Source organism: Microchirus variegatus (assembly GCF_963457635.1).
Source record: "Microchirus variegatus genome assembly, chromosome: 18".
NCBI lineage: Eukaryota > Metazoa > Chordata > Actinopteri > Pleuronectiformes > Soleidae > Microchirus > Microchirus variegatus.
In genome coordinates, this window is record NC_139819.1 from 15530067 (window position 1) to 15554303 (window position 24237).

Sequence of the window (24237 nt, forward strand, 5' to 3'; positions counted from 1 at the left end):
ATTTATGTCTGTTTGTTGGATGATTGGTTCATTTGTTGGTTTGTTTCTTTCATTATTCTGTTTGTTCTTTTTTTTCGTGTCTGTTGGTTGGTCCATTATTTGGTTACTTGTTTCTTGCCTCATTTTCTCTGCATCAAATGTCACAATCACATCGAATAATTTGGCCACACCTTCAACCATGAATTAAAAAAATATAAATTCTGCAACTCTTTACCATCTCGCCCCCAATTTCAACCCATCTTAGTCAAGCGACATTGGAGCTTACTTTAAAGAGACTAAAGTAAAAGTTATCAAAACGTAACGAAGTAGTAAATCATGATCTTCTCTACTGTTTACTAACCGTGTTCGACAGAAGCTTTGCTTTTGCAGCTTTTCTCTTGAAGGTTTAGTTTTTATTTTCACTCTCACTAAAGCCCCTTTTCCACCTATGGTCCATGCTCGCCTTGGCACGGTTTAGGTAGGTTTCCACTATAAAATAGTGTGCATGGCTGCATGGAACTGCAGTGACTTTTTACATTTTGCACGTGACACACACAGACTAGTGAATCATTAGAATCAGTAAATTAAAACTATTTGTTCAGTACTTCCTCCATGACACGAGCACAGCAGAAATACAGTGGCAGGGTCTGTGATTCCGCGCGCTATCAGCAATGCTGTCACTAAATGCACCATACTCCTCTGTTAAATATTGAGATTTTAGACATTGGTATTCTTGGTAATTGTTGGAGATTAACCCACATTTTTAGGATTCTTAAAGCTCACATAGAGTGATCCTGTTGCACATAAATGTTAGTTATGGAGGTCTACTTACATACATTAACTTGTTTTTATGGTCAAAAACCTCCTAGTTGCTGTAAACGAGCCGATAGAAATCCTCTTTTCTGACGCTGTTCCCCAGCCGTGATATTTCAGACTCAACTCTCATCCCGGCTTCCCAACTGTCTTGTGATTGGCCAATACCCGGAAGTGACATATTCAGCACACCCGCTCCCCCCTCTGGAACGGTGGATGCACTGCTCCTCATTATCAAAACATTGTTTTAACAATGTTTAAAAATAGCTTCTTCACGACTCCCCGCCGCAGTCCCTTTTATGACTTTGACCCGGAGTCAGACCCAGAGTCAGAAGACACTGTCGCTCGTGAAACACCTCCACAACGGACGTTATTCTTCTTCTGCGGTTCAATGTACGCAACCGGATGTGCCCGGACTAGTGCCTGGAGCAGGACGATTGGCTGTTCAGGAGAACCATTTTTTTCAGAGATCTCGCTGAGCCAGAGATTACAATAAACACAGTGTTCTCAGCAGTGACTGAACTGTTTGTTTTGAACCTTCAGGGCTTCGTAAACAAGGTAATGATGCAGATACACACTAAAAAACAAGCGTTAATTGGAACTTCCGGTCTAGGTACGCTTTAAAGGGACACTGTGTAGTATTTATGGGTTTATATGACCCAAAATCCACTTTTGTATACATATTATGTGCTCCTGCATTGTCTAGTCTCTGTATAATATTCTTTGTTTCATTTTCATAGTGTTTCAAAAAGTCATATAAAATAACATGGTCGCGGGCTGCTACTGCATTGCCAGGACGCCATGTTTCTATGGGAACTTGTATAGACAAACCCGAGAGAACAAATCAAGCGTCGATTTACTTGTAGCGGAAGTCCCGCCTCCACTCTCTCCGCTTCGTCTGCTACGGCCGCGGTAGCTTGCCCTCTCCCTCGCCTCACGAACCTCATCTGCTAACACGGAGAAAGACGACATTTGACCAGCTGAGGATACCCTAGCGGTCAGGGAAGGGAGGGGGTGAGCAGAGGAGCAGTTCTTTGTTGTAAATTTCAGCCTCTCCTCTAGATGGCACTATAAACTACTTACTTCACCTTTAAGTCTTTTTAACTGATCTACAGTTGGGCATTTTCAGCTTTAATCTTGTGTCGGACGCCTCTTCCTGTGACAGCACTCTGACCAATCAGTATCCAGCAGTCTGGCGACATCACACACAGTTTTGTCCCAGCTAGCTTGGAACTTCAAGTTCTATATCTACTGGAAACACAACTTAATCATGTTAAGGCGAGGTGAGTCGCGCCGGTGGTAACACGACATTAGTGGTTGAACTACTCCCTTTAGCTGTCGCCACAGCGGGTCATCTGCCTCCATCTTGTCCTATCCCTTGTGTCCTCTTCTGTTACATCAACTGACTTGACTCTCTGACTTTATTCCTGAGCTGTTCAACCTGAGTTGCCCCTCAAATACGTTCATTTATAATTCTGTCCATCCTGGTCACTCCCACCAAAACTCTCCATCTGCAACTCCTCCTCGTGTCTTTGAGACAGTGCTACTGTCTCCAAGCCATACATCATAGCAGGTCTCACTACCATCTTGTAGACCTTCCCTTTAACTTCTGCTGCTATCTTTCTGTCACCCTTGTCTTCACCCACTCGACCCTGCCTGCACTCTCTTCTACCTCTAATCCTTGCAACTTCACTGTACTACCTGTCACACTGTCATTCACACAGAGGTATTATATCTTTCTCTCATTAACCTTCATTCCTCTTTTCTCCAGTGCATACCTTTACCTCTCCAGGTTCTCTTCCACAACCTGGTCCATGGAGACTCCTATCTGACCTCATCTGTCAACCTGTCCAACACCATTGCAAACAAGACTGGGTTCAGAGCTGATCCCTGATGTAATCCAACCCTCAACTTGAACCCATCCATCACCAACTGCACACCTCGCCACTCTCACATTGTCCTCATACATGTCCTGCATCACCCTCACATACTTCTCTACCACTCCAGACTTCCTCATACAGTACCACAGTCCCTCTCTTGGCACCTGATCAGAAGCTTTCTCTAGATCCACAAAGACACAGAGCAACAGCTTCTGGCCTTCTCTATACTTCTCAGATAATGCTGAGAAGAAAGGGAAGGGAAATATGGAGACAAATTAAGAAAGGAGAGTCAATCGTGAGACCACACAGGACAAGCAGCAGCTACCGACAAGGAGTCTAGATGTGTAACACCTATAATGGCAAATTCAATTTCTTTGTCTCAGTGCTAGATCTTCCCAACACCCCTTTCCTAACACAAGATACAAGGTCATTTTGTGTATTCAAATTATAAGGTCGACCTCCAGGGAGGGGTGTTCACCCCCTCCTTCACCTGGAGGGGGTGAACACCCCTTTCAGGAATGTGAAAGGGGTGTTCCTCAGGTATAAATGTTTAGGTCTTGCCATGCTCTGGGTCTTTCTTCAGCTTATGTGAAGAAGGAAAGCTGCTGTCATTGCCCTTCCTTTAGTTCGGACTTTTCTGCACTTAATCTCGGATGGTGTATACGGGCAGTTTGGGCAACGCATTACCAACTAGGAGAAAGATTCCAACGATCCTTAGTACTAATATTCCTTTCAACCGTCTCTGCCAGCAAAAGTGGTTATTATCAGTGTTCCAGACATATTATCTGTCATTGTCCAATCAGAATCGTAAGATTCAAGTCATGTTTTAAATGGTCCCGCGTCTCTCGGGGGCGATTTCATTGTCGTGGAGAATCGCCCCGAGCACTCTCCCATTTACTCTCATGTTATAACTTTTCGGAAAATTATTCTCCAATGCATTTTCATTGAGGATTTTGGGAGTCGCCCTAACACACTTGCGTCATACATAAACTGAGCAAAGAGAGGAGGCGAGATCTTCGATCAAGTCACTTGCTACTTTCAAGATGGCTACTAGTGTGAGCAATTCTGTAACGATGAGTTTGTTGAACATTCTCATTACTACTCCCATGACAACAGCTGAAGCTAAGAGATGTTTCTCACTTCACTTTCCTTTACACTTAATATAACAATTAATAATTTGACTGCACTGTCTTGTCATATGTTTGTTGCTCTTGATCCTCTCGATCCTTGGTCAGTTAATAAATACTTGACTTAATTTGCTGCCCCTGTCTTTATATGGTTGCTGGACACATCTTGTGTCCTGTTTAGCTATTTTACGTCATACAACATTAGATTCATGTAAATAATTTTTGTTGATCCAGTTCAAATAAATTGCCCTCCTTGAAATGGCCATGAGGAGGTTTGAAAAAATGTGGTTTCTTTCAGATTGACAGCCACGTTGTTCAAAGCAGATTTGATACAGATCAGATTCAGTCACATTCATAACTATAAGTATCTTGTATTTGATTTGCCCTGTCTGTCAAATGGCAGACATGTCTTTTAGTATGCATCATCAACATAAAATGTCATATTTGTCAGTCTTCTCTATACTGAAGTTGGAAATAGGTCACAGCAATTAATAAGCAAAATCCTCTTGTGGACGGCCACATAGCCACATATCAGATTTGTAATATGCGATCTACGACAACATACAGAAGTGACACAAATCCTACATCAAAATTAGAATTCATACTTCAATTTCTATGTCCACACAAGCCCTGGAAAAAAAACAATCTGACTCTGAAATCTGAATGTGTCCTTTGATTATTTGAGGTATGATGCCAGGTACGATTGAAGACACAGGCACCAGGAAAAGATAACCAGATGGCAAGTTTGGCCTCCAAGTCAGAATGTGAAATAACTGGACTAGATAAATGTGAACCACTCGATGTATGTTTTTAGGTTTTGATGCACTAAAAGGTGAGTCAAGATCTTGGTTCATGAATGTTTGAGAAGCCACAGAAGACAGATGATCAGACTTCAGACAGACAGATGATCAGACATTCAAGTCAGTCTGAATACTGCAGAGACGAGCCAATCAGCATCTGATTAGAGCTTGTCAGACTCTGGACTCCTGCAGGGTGGGGGGGGGGGGGGTCTGAAGTGGAGGTCTCATTTCCCTCCTCTGGTTTTTAAATTTGCATTCTGCTTAATTAACATTCAACATGGATCTCCTCACTGAATCACCTACTGCACCATAAAGGGGGGGGAGAGAAAATGTACACTTTCTTTCTCACGTCTCTCATTTTTCTCTCCCTCTCTCTCTGACAATGTCATCATCCAACCACCCGTCCATCCACCCAAGGGTCACGGGGGGTGCTCTGCCTATCTCAGCTGACATAGGGCGATAGGCGGGGTACACCCTGGACAGCATATTGCATGTTTTTGGACTGTGGCCGGAGAACCCGGAGAAAACCCATGCAACATGCAAACTCCTTGCAGAAAGGCCCTTGTTCCAACCTGGGCTCAAACCCAGGGAACCTGGGTCTTCTTGCTGCAAAGGCGAGTGTGCTAACCACTACACCAACCGTGGGCCCCGACAATGTCATGACTCTATTTGTATATTTCAACCACTAAGTTGTGTTTCCTCTGTCCTTATTCTGTCCATCCGCTGTCCAACACCTGTCTGTCATTTATCAGTCCTGATTGATATGATATCCAAAATAAACAAACAAAGTTACAGTTTTGAATTTCAGGAATTTCATTTAAAACTTGTAACTTTTGTCTTATTTGTTGAAATCCTCTTCTCATCCTGAAAGACGTCAAAACAAAGTGGTCCAAAGAACACTTTATCTAGCTGTTAGTTAATCACTGTGAAGTTTCATTGTCGGGAATCCCGAAGTGTCTTTTATTTTGAAGGCGAGTTTCCACCGGTTAGCCACACGGCAGTTCCTACATCACTCTATATTCTATAGCCAGTCGAGCATATAATGCTTCCATGCTGGAGAGTTACGTGTTATTAAATGTCGTTTACCATTACATTGCGCCTTCGGAAAAGCATTGTCTGTAAGTCCTATGCCTGTGTAATGTCTGTCCTTGAAGCAGATCATCCACATTTTGTGTCTTTCTGTCTGAGGATCTGTGTGGAAGCACTAACTCTGAGACATTATATGTTGTCTCTGTCTTCCTACACGTCTCTCTGTCTTGTTAAAAAAGCACTCTCAGATCATGTTTGCATTTTCATTTTGTTCTTCACTTTTGTCCAGGCAGTGCGAGAAAAGAGTGCCTGTTAATTAAAACCGGGCAGGGATACAACCGTCTGCCCACCGAAAAAAATGCTGCTCTCATTTCAAACACCCAGTGGCTGGCAGAGCGAGATGGGATTTATTCATTAGCAGCCTGCAGTACAGAATTACACCTCCGCTCATAGGCTGCAGAGCCAAGCAGTATCCTCGTTAATGGCCTATCAAAGTGCAGTGGCGTGGAAATCGATGGGTGAATCATCAGGATGTCTGATCTCCAGCCTCATACTCCCATGGTATCTTTTTAAAACACTGTACCCGTCTGCGGTTCCTCATCTCTTCTGGTTTGGACTCATGATTACATGCCAAACCTGTTCTTAAATGGATTTCCAGTCATGTTCAAATATAAACCACATTATTTAGTTGGGGAAAATAATGTGCCTGAAAACTCTAGAGACATGAAGATAAATAGACTCAGTTAAGGCAAGCAATGTATCCAGGGTAATTCTAAATCTGTGCTCGTTTGGAAAAACAAAATTAAGTTTAAAACTTTGATTTTGCAGCTAAATGTAGGAGAAACAACCTGACATGAAACATATTTTACTGCTTCTGATTGAAACAAATGACAATCATCCAACATGACCTTAATTAACCTGCAAAATCAACACACATTTTCCCTTTTAGTTGCTTGTCAACTACAACAGTGACATAAAACTTTTTAAATACACATGACAACTACCTAACTCCAAAGTGTTTAGCCTTTAAATCAGAAACCTCAGGATATACTAATGGTCAAACTTTGTTTTGAAAACTCTGGGGATGTATTTAAAGGAGCATTCACACCAAATGCGACAGTGCATTTTCTCTTGGTGAAAATGCAGAAAGATGCGAGTAGAGACAGATTTGTCATCACATGTGCCAGGCATCAAAACTTACATGAGCCACGTAAAGATCTGCTCTCTCTTTGTCTCTGAATTGACATGGGATTATTTAGAGCCTCCCAACGGGACAGATATCCCCAAGGCTGGAGACGAGTCTGGATGCGCAGGGTTCTCTCTCAGATCACTTTTTTGGAATTATTGATAAATAAACAATAAGAAAGAGAAAGAGCTGACTCAACGGAAAGCGCAAAATGAAATTTGAAGCCACTGAACAGAAAGTACAGCTGACGTTCTGCGATGAGCAGATAACTGGGATCGAGGGATATGACATCCTTGAAGGGGCCGTATCTATGTTCCCCGCTGTTCTGCGTCGGTATGATGGACAGCTCCATCATTACCTGACATATCAAACAAAGAAATTATGGACTATGAAGTTGCAGTGAAAAAAAAAAAGGTGCTGCGCTCTCCTCCTGACTCATCTGCAGCTCACTGACAGCCGCCATGGAGCACTCTCGGATTCTCTCAAGATTACACATAGGGTTAGGATTAGTCTCACCCAAACTGCAGACCAAGGTAACCCCATACCAGTACAAACACGCATTTCTCCTATGGATATCTATATTTATTTTATTCAGATATACCACATAGGAAATGAATGTGTGTCATCTGTGAAAGTGTAGTTGATGATGCTCTGGAAAAGCTTATTTCCCGATTTACAAAAAAGTATTTTTGTTTATGGATTTCTCAGAGGATAATGCTTCAGCAGGGTGCAGAAATATGTGAATAACCGCAGCCATGTGTGCGCACGGCTGTGCCAGTTAAGACCTGCCTTTCAAACGTGCTAATTATAGACGCAAAAATAAGCACCGCAATCAGTTTCAGGTTTGATAAATCACTTTGCGCTTGCTAAAATAACATATTTACATTTTCCCCGTGTAAACGCCCCACATTGCATATGCATTAAGGCAAGACCGCTAAATGGGTTGCGAGTGGTATTTTGCCCGTCTGAGAGGCGCAATCCTTGTTGCGCCCTGTCCGTAGATCAGCATCAACGCAAATTTGTGTGCAATCCAGTTTGAGCACATTTTTGCATGCACAAAGCTTTAGTAAATCAGGCCCAAAGAGTCTTATTTTGGTAGCTGCTGCTTCAATAGACAAGTGACAGACAACCCTAACCCTAAGCCCAATCACTATGTACATCCCAGAAGGCTCTCAGATGCCATTTCTTACCTTCTTCAGTTTCATGCCAGACGATGCCCTCCAGGTTAACGCTGGTCCCTGGCTGACATGGCCCCAGACAGGCCGAGTCCGCCTCCAGTGCCCGTGAGACGCTGCCTTCCTGTGTGTTGGTGCCAACTGACCTCGTCCTCACCGCCATCTGCTTTGGGTTCAAGGTGGACAGTGCTGGAGGGGAGAAGGAAGGAGCCAAAGGCAGAGAGGAACCGGGGGCTCCAGGGTGACCTGGAGCAGGGGGAGCTGGCACCGTAAACATGGGGTCTACCTGGAAAAAAGAGGATCTGTTTGAGATCATTCTACTGCAGTTCACCACTGACTAAATAAAAGCTATGTTCAGGAGGCTTTCACAAAGACATACGACTAAGAAAAGATTATTCATGGCATCTGCTCATTTAGTGGTGGATCCTGCAGGAAAATATCAAATTTATTAAAGGAGACATTTTATCCAAATGTCACTGTTCATTACTCGATCTGCAGTCACTAACTTCCTCGTAGTGAGTGGCAGCTAATCAAATCCCACTCAGGACCAATACAGATTCTGAGTTATGTTTTTACACACATCTGATCGTTGTGGGTCCTGAGTCTGTTTCACATTATGTGCATTAGTTAGCATACTACGAGAGAAAATCGGACTCTGGCCATGTGAGACAGCAGTAATCACAAAGTTAAAAATAATTACAAATACAACTTTACAGAAATGCAATTAAAGAATTAAAAGCAAGTGTCAAAAAGTAATAAAATAGTAAAAAAAAAAAGAGATCAGCCAAATGCCTGTTGGGATAAAAAAGTGTTTAGCTGTTTCGCAAAAGTCAGACAGGAGTCAGTCTTTTCCAGCCTGAAAAGCTCAGTCACCTCTTGTGGCTGTAGTGGCTCCTTGAAACAGAAAAGAAAGAAAAGAAGCCGTGACTGCTTCTTTTCTGAGGAAACAAACTATGGTGAGTTTAAACAGCTCTGGTTTGAAAGCACCCTAAAGGTTTTTAAAATGACCGTGAAACATGAAAACTATAGAAGGTGACGTGATTTTTGGCAGAAAGGGGTAACAGTGACTTGTTTTATACAGGTAAAAAAAAAGAGCAGTACAACAATCTAAATGAGTGGAGATAAAAGCATGAATATAATGTCCATCTTTTCTGCCTTGTTCCTCAGATTGATGAATCATGAACATACCAAACTGCTTAAGTGAAAATTCATGTCAGAGGGATTGCTCAGTGGTGTCACCTAAATGTTTAATGCTGGGCTGAGCATAGCACCGACGACCACATAGATCAATTGATAATTGGGAAATACATTTTCTGCAGCAGTCATTATGGCTTCGGTCATGTCTACTTTTAATTGGAGGCAGCTGTCAAGTACTTTGTTTTATATACTCAGGGTGCGATTTGTTGAGGGGGATGGGGGGGATTTCCCCCCTCTGGTTTTCCTATGCTTATCTGTGCTAAATTAATTGTATCTTCGGTGGGGATACCTCCCCTTGCAACTTAACTGATGGTACATAAACTCTTAGAATCTCACGATCTTCAAACAGGGTCAATCAGAGTAGGCTATTCAACACTGACAGACAGCCCATATATTTCTGGAGGTTTCTGAGCAGTGGTCCCGGCGCCAGCTCAGTACAGAACAGTCTTTTAGCCAGCAGGGACACCCTGCGAGCCAGGTGCCGAGTGGGAAGAAAGTCATTATTACGGTTGTATTGTTCTTGCCAATAAAGATGTTATATTTAGGCATGCACCGAAAATTTGGCGGCCGAAAGACTTTTATCACCTAAACAATACCACCGAAACAAAACCACCTAAACGATGTTTTGATGACGCATGCAAAAACTGCAGCCTGTCTATATCCGCTCAGAATCTGTCCAAGATCAGTTTGGAACACCAATAAAACGGTTCCAACAAGATGTGAGTACATGGTGGAACAGCACATATTAGATGCTGGAAAGTCTCTTTTACGCAAAAGCGAAACTTGGCTGCATACAGCGCAGATTATGAACTCCCCTGCACTTCATGGCGACTGTACTCGATCCTCCTCATAAAGATCATAATTTGATGTCGGGATAAAGCTAGAGAAATTATCCAGGCTGCGTTGGATATGGAGAGCCCGCTTGGAGATGGGGGAGCACGCAGCACAGGAGTGGCTGGTTTCGGCCAACAATTTTCATTTTGGTGCATCCCTAGTTATATTGCTCTTGCCAATAAAGATGTTTCTTGTTCATGTGTTCCCCCAGCTGCTTCCCAAAGTACATGTTTTCTGTAATATAGAGTTCTTCATGAGTCACTTTAATGGTCCTTCAAAAAGCCTCCACATGCCCCGGAGAGGTGCAATTATGTGGCATAGAATAAGAAAACTTGTGGAGCTCCTCCTTGGCTTCTCCAGTTGTTCTGCTGCTGCTGCCAGGCTCCAGGGACGCTAATGGTGTAGTTTCTGGCCTTTTCAGCCATCTGCACTTGCAAATCTGTGAGATTTTTTTTTTCCTTGCAGCGGGAAGACGTACTGACAACATAACGTATTCTTGGCCAACACAGAGGAGAAGGCCATTGATTTTATGTTAGGTCAGACAACATTTAATTTTGACATCTTGTAAATGAACACCAACTTGTGCAGTCAATCAGATTCCATATTTATGCTGATCAGGTCTGTGTCTCACTGGTTCACTGGGCTATACTTTCCTTTGTATTGGGAGTGGACAAACACCACCATAGCCTTTTGGATTAATTCAAGTTAGATTCTCGGAAAAACTGTCTTCGATAAACTGTTTTCGAGAAGCACAATAGTGTTAGGATGGCATATGTTCAGCTGCCTTGTTTAAAAAATATTGTTGTTGGTTGTTTCTTTCAAGATTAAACATTCAATTGAGGAAACTTGATGACTGATTTTTTTTGTTTCTGTTCCTCTCTGTCTTTGGGTGATCTCCTGGTGCCTCCATCAGTAAATTCAGAAATGTAGTTTTCTGACTTTGGTGTTTGAAACCTTTGGTTTGGATGTGACACAAACCTCTCAGGCTAATTCTCACAGTGCAGTCAGCACATACTGTATGGTTAGTCAAAAAAACCTTTACTCCCCCTTTAACAGAACACAGAGTGTTTGCTCCTCTGAGGATGAGTCTGATGTAGACAAATGGTAAACAGGTCCATGTATTCATGTGAAGTCATTTGCAATGATGTCTCTGTAAAGTTCCACTCATATTTTCCCGTCATTTATCCCGCGTGGCTTAGGATAAAAAGGCATCACAATAGTCCCCACGTCTGTAGTCTCAGTTTGATTATGTCACAACACTGATGAACAATGCAAATGTATCATAAAAAAGGGGCAATAACACAAAACTGTGACAATTCTGTGCACTTCCTGGAGCCATCTGTTAACTCCCACACAGCTGCTGACAAAGACCACAGAAGACAACTTTAACCAAATCACACAGCAAATTAACTGTGAGCGAATAATCGTAATCCCCCAGTGGTTCTGTTCTGCCGCTGACGCCTTTTTCTACCTCCCTCAGACAGCAGGAATAGAAACACTCGGTAGCGACAGTCACAGCAAAATAACAATAAGAAAAAAGTGAGGCTGCTCTCTCGTGTGCTCAGCACTTCAAACAAATCCCTCAGTTTCTTAATTAAAAATGTCTGACAGTGCAGTTGCAGCAGCTCCTGAAGCGAGCAGCTTCACTTTTTATAAAAAAGACAACTCCCTTCTCTGGTACAGATTAGCATTAGAAAAGATGCAGTACACAAAGTGTGACCTTGAAATGTTGTCAAAGTAAAAGTAAAAACTATTCTAAAATGCCTAATGATTCTAAAAGGATTGTAATGATCATTAAGAGTATTGTCTGCATTGAAAAGAACACTCTTGAACTAAGAGTAGACGGCAGAGCATTAAACTTTGGGCAGATGTGGAAGAAATGCTGTTTAGTAAGGAAATGTTCACACATAAATTCTAATCATTTTTAATCAACTACTATGCTTTAATGCCAGGATGACATCCTAAAGACAGTAATCACATACACTACATACATTAAACATACACTAACAAATATTTGCATTATTGATTTCTGCTGATTATTTTCTGGAAATATTTTTTCCCAAAACCTCAGATATTTTCTTCAGTTTACTGTCACAAAGGAGCATATACCCCAGAACACATTCACATTAAGAAGCTGAAATCACAGCACTGTTTTTTATTTTATAGAAAACCCACATAAACCAAAACGTTTTACTAAGATCTACTCGGATCCCCCGCAACTTCATCGCAACTGTACTCAATCCATGTCATAAGGATCATTATTTGGATGTGGGGGTAAAGTGGCACGTAGAAAAATTATTCAGGCTGCGTTGGATATGGAGAGCCCGTTTAGAGACGGAAAAGCACAGTGCAGTGGCGGTGCGGAGATTTAAAAAGAAAAAAAAAAAAAAAGGTCTGTCTAGCTGGGGGCATGCACCCTTATTGTCTGATATGTTTGATGAGATCCTCCTAAATATTTAGCGCATATTTGTATATATACATATATATATATATATATATAATAATAATAATTGCAATGCCTTGACTTTAGTGAGGTAAGTACACAGTCCCAGCCATAATAACAAAATTTGATTAAAAAACAATGGTTCACAATAACACTATACAAATACACTACGCATGCTGTACAAACAGGCACGAATCACAACTCACACACAGTCACCACAGCCACAGTTTCACTGCAGCAGTTTTTTACTACGTCCATTTGTCCACTTCAACCCAAATCCCTTCAACTTCAGACACACTTAATTTAGTGGTTCCCTCTTTGATACACTGCAGTTTGGTGTCCTTGCTCACAGACAGAGCTGGATTTACCCAAATCAAACAATGCTAGCGTGTGCATGTGTGTGCGTGTGTCAGGGGAGTCAGCAGAGCTTTCCATTAATTCTGCCTCTAAAATCTATAATTAAACAAATAGTCTTCTCGTTGGTACATTCTTCTTTATTTCAAAGCTTAAATCACATTTTAGGAACATTGTGTTGAGAAAATAATAAAATCAACAATCCATTTATCATACTCTTTTCATTTTGGTCCATTATTTGTTCTCCCTTTTTCGTTTCATTCCTTCCTTCTTTCTTGTAATTTCTCTTTCCAATTTCACTACACCCTTTTTTCTTAATCCATTTTCAATGGTTCTGTTCCATCCACCCTCCTTCCTTTTTTATATAATTTCTTAAACATTTCTATACCTCCTTCCTTCATCAATTATTTTTGCTTCCTTGCCTCATTCTTCCACCTTTTTCATTCCTATAATTTCTCATTGTCATTCTTCTCGTTTCACTCATGTCTGTGCCTCCTGCATCCTTCTCCTCCCTTGCTTATCTCCATTTCCTTTTTCTCACCCATTTTGTTGATCTTTGTTTTATATTTAATTTAATTATCTCCTCATTTTGACATTTTCTTATTTTCCCCTCATGTCTTTTTCATGTTCCCCTCCTCTCTTTCCTTCCTCTTCGCTCTCCCTCTTCCCTTCATTATTATCTCCCTCAGTGAGCAGCTTCACCGACAGTGTGTTTGAGTCAGTCAGAAATCATCCCTCTCTGTGTGTGTTGTTTTTTGCCATGTTTTTATCTCTTTTCTCAATCTCTAATCACTCTGCTGCCTTTTTTCACTCCAATGGGCATTGCTCAGCACCTCACAACAACACTGATGCACTGTCACTACTGACGACAATTATATCAAACCAATTCTGTATAAATTCAATCCAACACAGTCACAGTGTTTTCATTAGAAAAATAATTATGAAGAATCAGAACTTAGTATCAGATTTACTGTAAGACCATCAGTGTGTGAATCTTCCATAGTCCCTGCAGATAATGGGACAAAGGTTTGTCTCGCAGCTGCTTTGTAAAACTAGAGTTTCCAGTTTTCTGAAACAACATCAAACTGTTTGAATTTTCACTGTCAGTATTATAAAATAAACCTGACCAAGAGTTATGGCCAAATGAGGCTGTGTGTGAAGGTTGGATGTACAAAGAGGTGTAACTCTTGTGTAGTGTTAATATACAAAGTGTATATTGGGTAAGACATGGATGTACATTGAGATATAAAGAGACACAGCAATTGTTATTTTAAAAAAAAGAAAATGATGTGTGCATTGAGAAGATGCAGTAGGTTGTAGTAATAAGAGCGCAGAAGGCGATTCGCGACCTCTAGAACCGCATCCATTGTGGCCACATCCATGCATTTTTAAAACACTCACTCGCGGTAAAAATATGTTTTGTCACAATAAAATACTCATCAGTCCTTAAAGTCATGAGCTTGTACACGATGTCTGTACAACAAACTCATACTGTATTTTTTTGACACAGTGTTTGCAGATGCATTGTTTAAACTGTGCTTACTATGAAAGACAACCCTGGCGGCACCCCTGCATGGTGTAGTGTGATAAATCAGCGAATATTAAGGATGCACACCATCGGGCCATGCTCCACAGATATCCAAAATCTTAGTTCGATCTGACTAACGGTCAGCGAGATATACCCGTCACAGGCACACACACAGACACAACTTGCTTTATAGATGGATTCTGGCAACCAAATATCCATATTTTAATTGAAATTATATGATAATCGAACTTTCTAACTAACTTTGCAGCAAGTAGACCTGGGTTCACAAGCTGGTCGGAACAGGGGCCTTTCTGCATGGAGTTTGCATGTTCTCTGAGTGCTAGAAGATGGATGGATGGATAGATAATCTAAACACTTTCCCCACCAGTATGACTCACTTCTTCATCACAAGAACGTTGGGAAAGACAGACAGACAGACAGCAGTGAAAATAATGTAACTCCACCAAATCTGCATTTTACCAATTTTGGGGTAATTTTGTTGACAGATATTGTCTCGTCAAAATGAATTTCAATTATCATATAATAGCTGCATCACATTACTGTTATCCTGGACCATATATTGTGTATTGTATTCCCACCTCGTGATGATGAAATCAGTTCACATAATAAAAAAGGACTGTCAAGGTCAACTGCTGTTTTTCCAAAAAACCTTCTGAAGCTGCAGCTCAGAGCGATGGAGCAGGATTCATCTGTCTTCTCTCTGTCTGACTCTTGTGTTTCTACCTAATAACTTGCTGTCAATCACAGTTCACTGGAGCTGTTGTACTTTGACTCACTCAGCTCCTAAAAACACCTTCAGTGAAATGTTCTCTCCTCTGATCCCTGAGATTTATCATTATGTTACAAAGAGATGTATAATTATTATTATAATTTTTTTTAATCCATGTTATTTTTGTCTATTTAAAGTCAACTCCTAGCTGCAAACCACTGTGACATGCCATATCATACGTCTCAGCAGACACAGACTGAGGAATCCACATCAAGATACATGCATTGTTTAGTGCTTTTTGAAATAATGTTTATGAAAGATGTGAGAGCAGCGGGCTGTCAGCTGACCGTCAACAACAGACCCCTGAAAATGAAAGGGCTAACATCAAAGTGCTGCTGATGATTAAACATGGAAATGGGAGTATAGAAAACCAACAGGGACGGAGAAAACACACAATGTTACTCATGTTGACAAGCCTTGCATTACCACAACTTCCAGTGTTTTGGAGGCAGAGCTATGATGAGAAGGACAATACACATTTATTTTCAGAGCTTGTTATTTCTGGCTTTTCAACACCTTTCATGAAACCCAAGATCGCTGTGCAAATAGAAAAACAAAACTAACAAAACACTAACGATTGGGAACCTCTGTGGACAATAAAGTGGTGATGTCATCAACAGAGAGGACCACATCTCCCACCTTGTTGAGGAGAGACTTTGGAGCGACCACAATCAACTCTGTCTTCCCGCTGTTTAGTTGGAGCAGGTTAGAAGTCAACCACGATTTATTTCCTGTAAACACTTGATAAGAAGCTGTGGAGGGAGCAGAGTGGATGGATATGTGCTGAGATAGACCTGGGTATCATCAGCATTGCAGTGGAAGTTTAAGCCATGGTGGTGAATAATCTGTCCAAGCGGGAGCATGTCAATGGAAAAGAGGAAAGGGCCAAGGACAGAACCACAGTGGCACACTGTGGTTGACTTGGGCAGGGTGGGAGCATGAACCATGAATGGTGACAAACTGTTTCCTGTCAGAGAGGAAGGAGTGGAACCAGGACAGAGCGGTACTGTTGAGTCCAAGGTGAGTGGAAAGGCGCTTGAGCAGAATGGACTGGGAAACTGTGTGTCGGTGAGATCAAGCAAGACCAGGATGCTGATGCAACCAGAGTCAGCAGCCATCATCAGGTTATTTGTGATCTTGACCAGGGCAGTTTCAGTACTGTGGTGGATCCTGTAGGCAGATTGGAAAGTTTCATAGAGCTCATTGGTGGATAGGCGATGATGGAGCTGTGCAGCAACTACTCTTTCGAGGATCTTGCTGAGAAACAGGATGTTTGAAATTGACCGATAGTTATTAAGGTTGGAAGGGTCTAAACCTGCGCTTTTCAGGATGGGGGTGACAGAGGCAGTTTTCAGGCTGATGGGTACAGAACCAAGCTGGAGAGATGTATTAACCATGTCCCGAATGAAGGCAAGCTTTGACCAAAGCCGTGGTCATAGGGTCAAGAGTCAAAAGAACATGTAGAAACCTTAGCCTTGGTGAGGAAAGGGAAGGAGAAGGGACAGGGGAAGAAACTTAAAGCAAGTTAGGTCAGAGTTGGCAGAGGGGTGGGGGGCAGTACGGGGGGGAAGCAGTCTGTTTATGATGGAGAATAATGCCTAGCCCGGTTTTGTTGGGCCTTAACAACAGCCCTGTAATATTCAGTCCTAGCCAGAGAGAGAGCATCCTTGTAGGACCTGACACAGTCTTTGAAAGCCAGTCGGTGGACAGTGAGGCTAGTTTTTTTTCTCCTCTCCAGTCGCCAGGCAGAGGCTTTAATGGAGCGAAGCTCAGTGGTAAACCAAGGTGCAGGATGGGTGAATGAAATAGTCAGGACTTTCAGAGGGACAAGAGAGTCTAGGCTGCTGGAAAAGGCTGCATTGTAGCATGTTATCAGGCCAGGAAATGTAGATATCTGAGTCCAAGTGGCAAACAGACTGGACAAGGAACACTTAAAAATAAGGGTTCCAAAAGGGTCCTTCTACAAGGGCTGAGGTTCTACCTGGAACCATTTGCCTCTGAAAAACCCTTTCCCGAAGAAAGGGTTTATCAAGGTTTCTTGGTAACACTAATGGTTCCAGTAAGAACCATTTTGATCCAGAGAACCCTTTAAAACCCCTTTCCTGAATAAATGGTTTTAAAAGGGTTCCAGGTAGAACCTAAAAGGGTTCTCCTATGAGAACCTTATATGGCTTTTATTTCTAAGAGTGCACTAACAGCCTTAATTTTCCTGAACGTAATGGTTCTTAATAGTTCTTAGTTAGCTGCTTCGTCACATGAGCAGGAACATTAAAACTGATAGCATGATGGTCAGAAATAGCTAGGTCCATGCACTGTAGGTTGGTGAGAGGTAAGTCAGTTGAGCCAACCAGGTCTAGTGGGTAGCCCTTGCTGTGGGTGGGATCCTGCACATGCTGCACAAAGTTGAAGCAATCCAACAGTGACAGAAACTCAGAAGTAAATTTGCAGCTGCTGATGTCAACGTGAATGTTTTCTCTGGCTTCTTCCCACAGTCCAAAAACATGCATATTTGAGGATTAGGTGAATTGGTCACTAGTGGTGAAGTGTGAATCTAATGGATTTCCAGAGGTCCACTATTCAACCTTAAAATCAGAAGCGACGAGTAGGAGGAGAAGCAGTGGCGCATCTAGGTGTAGAGGGACTATGTTACTGTCTGAGTGAGGGATGTCACTGTCTTCCAAATGTTGATACATATTAAACAGACAAACCTGATTATAGCGTCATTACACTGTTGTTATCAACAAAATGAAAGTCCCTGTTATTAACATTTACTTTCATTACACAATCATTGCCTTTATTTTCCTCATAATCAGCTTCACCTGCACTGAAATGGAGCTTTAGTCTGATGATAACATGACGTCTCTTCTACAATGTTTTTTTTGTTTGTTTTTTTTCCTGCTCACTCTCTCAGGATTAGCTGTTTACATGCAACATCACACCCCAGTCACAAACACCTCCCACTGAATAAACCAAAAGCTGTCATCACCATGGAAACAGAAGCCTGCAGCGCTATTGGAAAAAAAAAACTGTTAAAACCTGTCAGGTAAACACTGACTCCAAAAGCTGCTGCTTTCACAACAAAGAGCATCAATTAATCTCATCACAATTTGAGAACAAACACAAATAGTAATAATCAGAAGGAGAAGAAGATGAGGACATTTAGGAGCATGTTAACGCTCCTCTGAGATGATCACAAATGAAGAGACAAAATCCAACAGAAAAATGCACACAAACACACACACACACACACTCAAGTGCATCTTATTGTCTCATTGTCATGCAGATGACAGCCTGAGCCTCTGCTGCAGCACAACTGCTTTTATTTCTGTCAATTAGACGAGGGTGGATTTTATTAATTTTCTTAAAAATTGACATCCACATTTTCTTGGCAGAAACTTGACATTATGGTGATGTTAAAACTATAATGGCAATTGACAAATGACACCATCCAATATTTACTAATTTTTCATAGCCACCGATGGACAGGCTCTATTGCAGATTATATTTGAAGATAATAGTTAACTCAACACACCCAGCATCTTTCTACTGCTGCCTCAGACAGAAGCCACTAAAGACACAAATGCTGCGTGTTGCCTCTTCAACCAAGACTCTAAAAGAACACATTTGAAGGGTTTTTGTTACATTGTGTACAGACATTCAATTAAAGACATTATTTTTCATTTATTTTGTTTGCATCTCGTCTCGCCGAGGTCAACACAAAAGGAAAAACAGTTGTTCAAATCAATATTGATTGTGAAACAAGACCAAATTTAATCCAAAGAGAACAAGAACATTAAAAACTGCTAGATTAATTTTCATGAAATGCATTGTGCCCTTTTCATCATTACATCAAAATGTATATGAGACCAATATTGATTGACAGAAAAAGCCTTAATCCCAGTCTGGTGGGATCAGTTGAAAGGGTTGGGTTGGCTGCAGGGCTACAACGATGATTATTATCATAATCCATTTATGTGTTTATCATTTTCCCAATTAATCCACAGAAATGCATGTGATGTTTTCAAATGTTTACATTTGTGGATAGTTTCTAAATTTCCAGTGGCCCACAATCCATATAAGACACATAAAGTGTCAAAATTGACTTCAGCTTTTCAATTTTAATACTCAACATTCAGAGTGTATGTTGGCGATAAAAATTAACTTTTACCTTCATACATTATGTCACTGCTCACTGAACCGATATATTGATCCAGAGCTACTATTTGTTACACTTAGACAAAATATCAGCAAATATCAACAATACAACAATGAAACTTCACACCAGATATTCAGTTGCAAACGTCAGACATTTTTCAGTGCGTCCACATGATTTTGTCACTGTTGCCTCAGTGTGTGAGGATTTGCATGAATGTCTGGAGCAGGACGTGTACAGACGTTTGGAAGGGCAGGGGCAAAAATGAAAAGGGCACCTACTGTGCACCGGTGGAGCAGGCAACACTAGTTCGCTCAAAGCGGACCTAGACCGGAAGTTCCAATTAACGCTGTTTTTTAGTGTGTATCTGCGTCATCACCTTGTTTATGAAGCCCTGAAGGCTCAAAACAAACAGTTCAGCCACTGCTGAGAACGCTGTGTTTTATTGTAATCTCGGGCTCAGCGAGATCTCTGAAAAAAACAGGTCCGGTTACGTTAACAACGGTTCTCCTGAACAGCAGATCCTCCTGCTCCGGGCACTAGTCCGGGCACATCCGGTTGCGTACATTAAAACGCAGAAGAAGAATAACGTCCGTTGTGGAGGTGTTTCACGAGCGACAGTGTCTTCTGACTCTGGGTCTGACTCCGGGTCAAAGTCATAAAAGGGACTGCGGCGGGGAGTCGTGACGAAGCTATTTTTAAACCCTGTTAAAACAATGTTTTGATAATGAGTAGCAGTGCATCCACCGTTCCAGAGGGGGGAGCTGCGCTTCTGAGAGCGGGTGTGCCGAATATGTCACTTCCGGGTATTGGCCAATACGAATACGAATACGAATTGACCATAAAAACAAGTTAATGTATGTAAGTAGACCTCCATAACTAACATATAACAGGAACACTCTATGTGAGCTTTAACGCAGGAATGTCCGAAGTGTGACATGGGGCCAAAGGCAGCTCGGCCATGGGGATTTCATGTGGATGTCTAAATGAACGTCCGCACATTATTGTTTAATCACATTCAATCACTGAAAAATTAGCATTTTCAATGCAGCACTGAATATAATTTCCTCTAAGGACGCACTAGCGCCCTCTATTGACAGGCTGCCGGAGGTCTTGTGCCTGAAGAGGGCACACCACTGTGTGTGTCTGTTGTTTGGATCAATATCCACCCAGTGAACATTACATATTTCCATTGTAGTGTGACATAATTAAACCCTGTTCTCAGTGTATCAGTGAGTCAAACTCCTACACTAAAGTATCACAGACATGTGAATTCATGAGTGGAGCTCAGATCAATTGACAGGGGATGAATAACAGCCACCACCACAGAGGCCTGGTGTGGCGTGTGTGCGTGTGTGTGCGTCCAGGTATTACTAATGTTGTGGGGACCGAAACCTGTTTACACAGTCACATTATTGGGACTTCTCTTCCTTTTAGGGACAAAAAGCAAGTCCCCATAACATAAATTACTGAATTTTAAGGTGAAGCTATGTTTTAAGGTTAGGCTGAGGTTAGGGTTAGGGTAAGGTTAGCGTCAGGGTTAGGATTAGGTCAGAGTAAGGGTGAATTCCAATTCCTTGCTTAACCCTCAATTTTAACCCTCAATCTCAAAAATGCGCACTCCCGCTAGTGCAAGTGCTGTCCCGATTCTCAGAAAAATTAAGTTGAGGGGCGAGTTTAACGGCTGTATCGCCCTCAATATTGAGATTTTCCGAGACCACCCTTGGGAGCTAGGGCTACCCAGAATGCATAGCGTGTTTTCACATAAGAAAGATGGCGTCGAAAGCAGGGAAGCGAGTGCAATACAAATTAAGTATTTTCTTTGTTAATAGAGATATAAAAATGATGAAAACCATTGTATTATCTTAGTTTAGGCCCATATTATGGATTACTGACGTCATTGTTGCGTGACATTTATTTTTATTTTACGATCTTTTGTCAATAGCCGGCCGGTGCGCACACGCGATCGTTTGCTATCGTTTACCCTTCAATAAGCCGTGGTGTGTGGTAACTGTCAGCTGAATATGTCCGTGGTTGTGGTATTTGTATGAGTATCATCTTATAACTTACTGACAACCTAATAACTTGACTGAAATAAAATAATACATAAATAATCGTGACGTAAATGTGTTCTTATTCTTCTTCTTTTTTGGAGTTGACAGACTGGACGCAGCAATCGCGTTATTCTGCCTCCCGCAGTCTGAAGACGTATCTGCATTTAAGGGGTGTCCCATTTCTAAGTGACAAAATAACCCTCAACACTTGGTTTTGAGGGCCAGGTAACATTAAGGGTTGAGCTTGAGGGTTAAGATTGAGGGTTAAGATAGGAATTGGAATTGGCCCTAAGTCTCCAGGAAATGAATGTAAGTCAATGCAATGTCTCCTGAAGTCATGTAAGTCAAATATACGCATGTGTGTGTGTGTGTGCATGTGTGTGTTTCATTGCTGAATGGGTATCCTTCAGATGAAAAAATAAATAAAGCAGCCGAGGCCTGTCAGCAGGTAGTAGGTCAAACATTCTGGAAAAAATTCCTGTCATGATTATCTTGTTTAAAATGTAAAAAATGACAGCCTTATGTATGTTCTGTACATTACATACAGTGATGTGCAAAAGTTTTAGGCAGTTGTGAAAAAATGCAGTCGACAAAGAATGCTTTCAGAAATATAAATAAGGATTGTTTATTTTTATCAATTTACACATTGCAAAGTTACTACCTTTTGCCTCCAGCATCAACTCTTGAGTCATGAACTAAACAGAAACAGCTGTGTAGGAGGCTTAAAACTGGGTGAGGAACAGCCAAACTCTGCTACCAAGGAGAGGTTGTGAAAGACAGATTCATGTCACGGCAAGATTGAGCACAGCAACACGACACAAGGTAGTTGTACTGCATCAGCAAGGTCTCTCCCAGACAAAGATTTCAAAGCAGACTGTGGTTTCAAGATGTGCTGTTCAAGCTCTTTTGAAGAAGCACAAAGAAACGGGCAACATTGAGGATCGTAGACGCAGTGTCGGCCAAGGAAACTTCAAGCTTATTAGCCTTCGAAAGTGGAAGGTGTCCAGCAGCGCCATCAGCTCAGAAACCAGTGGGACCCAGGTACACCCATCTACTGTCCGGATAAGTCTGACCAGAAATGGTCTTCGCAGCCAAATGGTTGCAGCCAAAAAAGCTATATCTCCGACATGGAAACAAGGCCAACGACTCAAGTATGCACAAAAACACATAGGAACTGGGGTGCAGAAAAATTGCAGCAGGTGCTCTGGGCTGATGAGTCAAAATTTGAAATATTTGGCTGTAGCAGAAGGCAGTTTGTTCATTGAAGGGCTGGAGAGTGGTACAATAATAATAGTGTCTGCAGGCAACAGTGAAGCACGGTGGAGGTTCATAGAACGTTTGGGGCTGCATTTCTGCAAATGGGGTTGGAGATTTGGTCAGGATTAATGGTGTTCTCAATGCTGAGAAATACAGGCAGATACTACCATCGTGCAATACCACCAGGGAGGTGTGCGAATGACCCCAAATTAAGAACTATATTCAGCGTAAAGAAGAACAAGAAGGACTGGAATTGATGGTATGGCCCCCACAGAGCTCTGATCTCAACATCATCGAGTGTTTCTGGGATTACATGAAGAGACAGAAGGATGTGAGAAAGGCTACATCCACAGACGATCTGTGGTTAGTTCTCCAAGATGTTTGGAACAACCTACCAGCCGAGTTCCTTCAAAAACTCTGTGCAAGTGTACGTAGAAGAATTGAAAAGGGTGGTCACACCAAATATTGATTTGATTTACAGTTCTCTTCGCTCAAAAGCGTCCGTGTGCCCATCTAACGTTCCGTTTAACGCCGAAGACACGCCAACAGTTCATATAACTATGTTGGACCGGACAACAATGCCGATAAAATAACAGCAACGCACAGAGAGCGTCAGACGAACTGAAACTGCTTAGCGCTGTTGTTAGCCACACCGGAGCTAACTGCCGGTAACGCAGCACATTGACGTTATGACGCTCGAACGTCGCAGCCAATGAATGACGGATGTTAACAAACTACGTCATCACGCTCTTTGCGAGCAGTGCTGCGTTCAAGACAGCTTAGGAAATTGCCTACTCTTCCACTCGGATAATGTTACAAGGATGCGTTCAAGTACTGATTCCGGGTACCGTTTGATTTTATGAAAATACTCGGTAGTACTGACCCAGTCCGGCCTGGGGGCCGTATGTTTGACACCCCTGACACTGTGTAGTACTTATGGGTTTATATGACCCAAAATCCACTTTTGTATACATATTATGTGCTCCTGCATTGTCTAGTCTCTGTATAATATTCTTTGTTTCATTTTCGTAGTGTTTCAAAAAGTCATGTAAAATAACACGGTCGCGGTCCGCTACTGCATTGCCACGACGCCATGTTTCTACGGGAGCCTGTATAGACAAACGCGAGAGAACAAATCAAGCGTCTCTTTACTTGTAGCGGAAGTCCCGCCTCCACTCTCTCCGCTTCGTCTGCTACGGCCGCGGTAGCTCGCCCTCTCCCTCGCCTCACGAACCTCATCTGCTGACACGGAGAAAGACGACGAGGACGACATTTGACCGGCTGAGGATACCGTAATCGCTCAGGGAAGGGAGGGGGTGAGCAGAGGAGCAGTTCTTTGTTGTAAATTTCAGCCTCTCCTCTAGATGGCACTATAAACTACTTACTTCACCTTTAAGGCATGTAGAGATGTTCGTTACTGCGAGATTGTGCAACATTTCAGTGCCACAAGGTCGCGACTCTTGCAAGATGTTAGTTAAAACCTGGAAGTAGCCGATGCAGGAGAAGAGCTGAACCTATATATCAAACCTATATATGTTTGTTAATGACAACAAATTAGTATGTGATAAAGCTGTTTTATGATTATTTTGGCTAAAACTGTATCCATTTTGTATGTTTCCTGTCCGAGGGGAGATATTT

The 24237-nt window shown here is 41.9% G+C and overlaps 1 protein-coding gene across 1 annotated transcript in view; it reads right to left on the minus strand.

Annotated features, from left to right (window-relative positions):
- The window catches only part of znf608 (zinc finger protein 608), a gene marked incomplete at both ends in the record, with an annotated part of 42759 nt that overhangs the window by 15842 nt on the left and 2680 nt on the right, over window positions 1-24237 (minus strand). Inside the window, 1 exon segment of the mRNA XM_083904606.1 lies at window positions 8005-8275. Coding sequence (XP_083760732.1) covers window positions 8005-8275 — 271 coding nt within the window.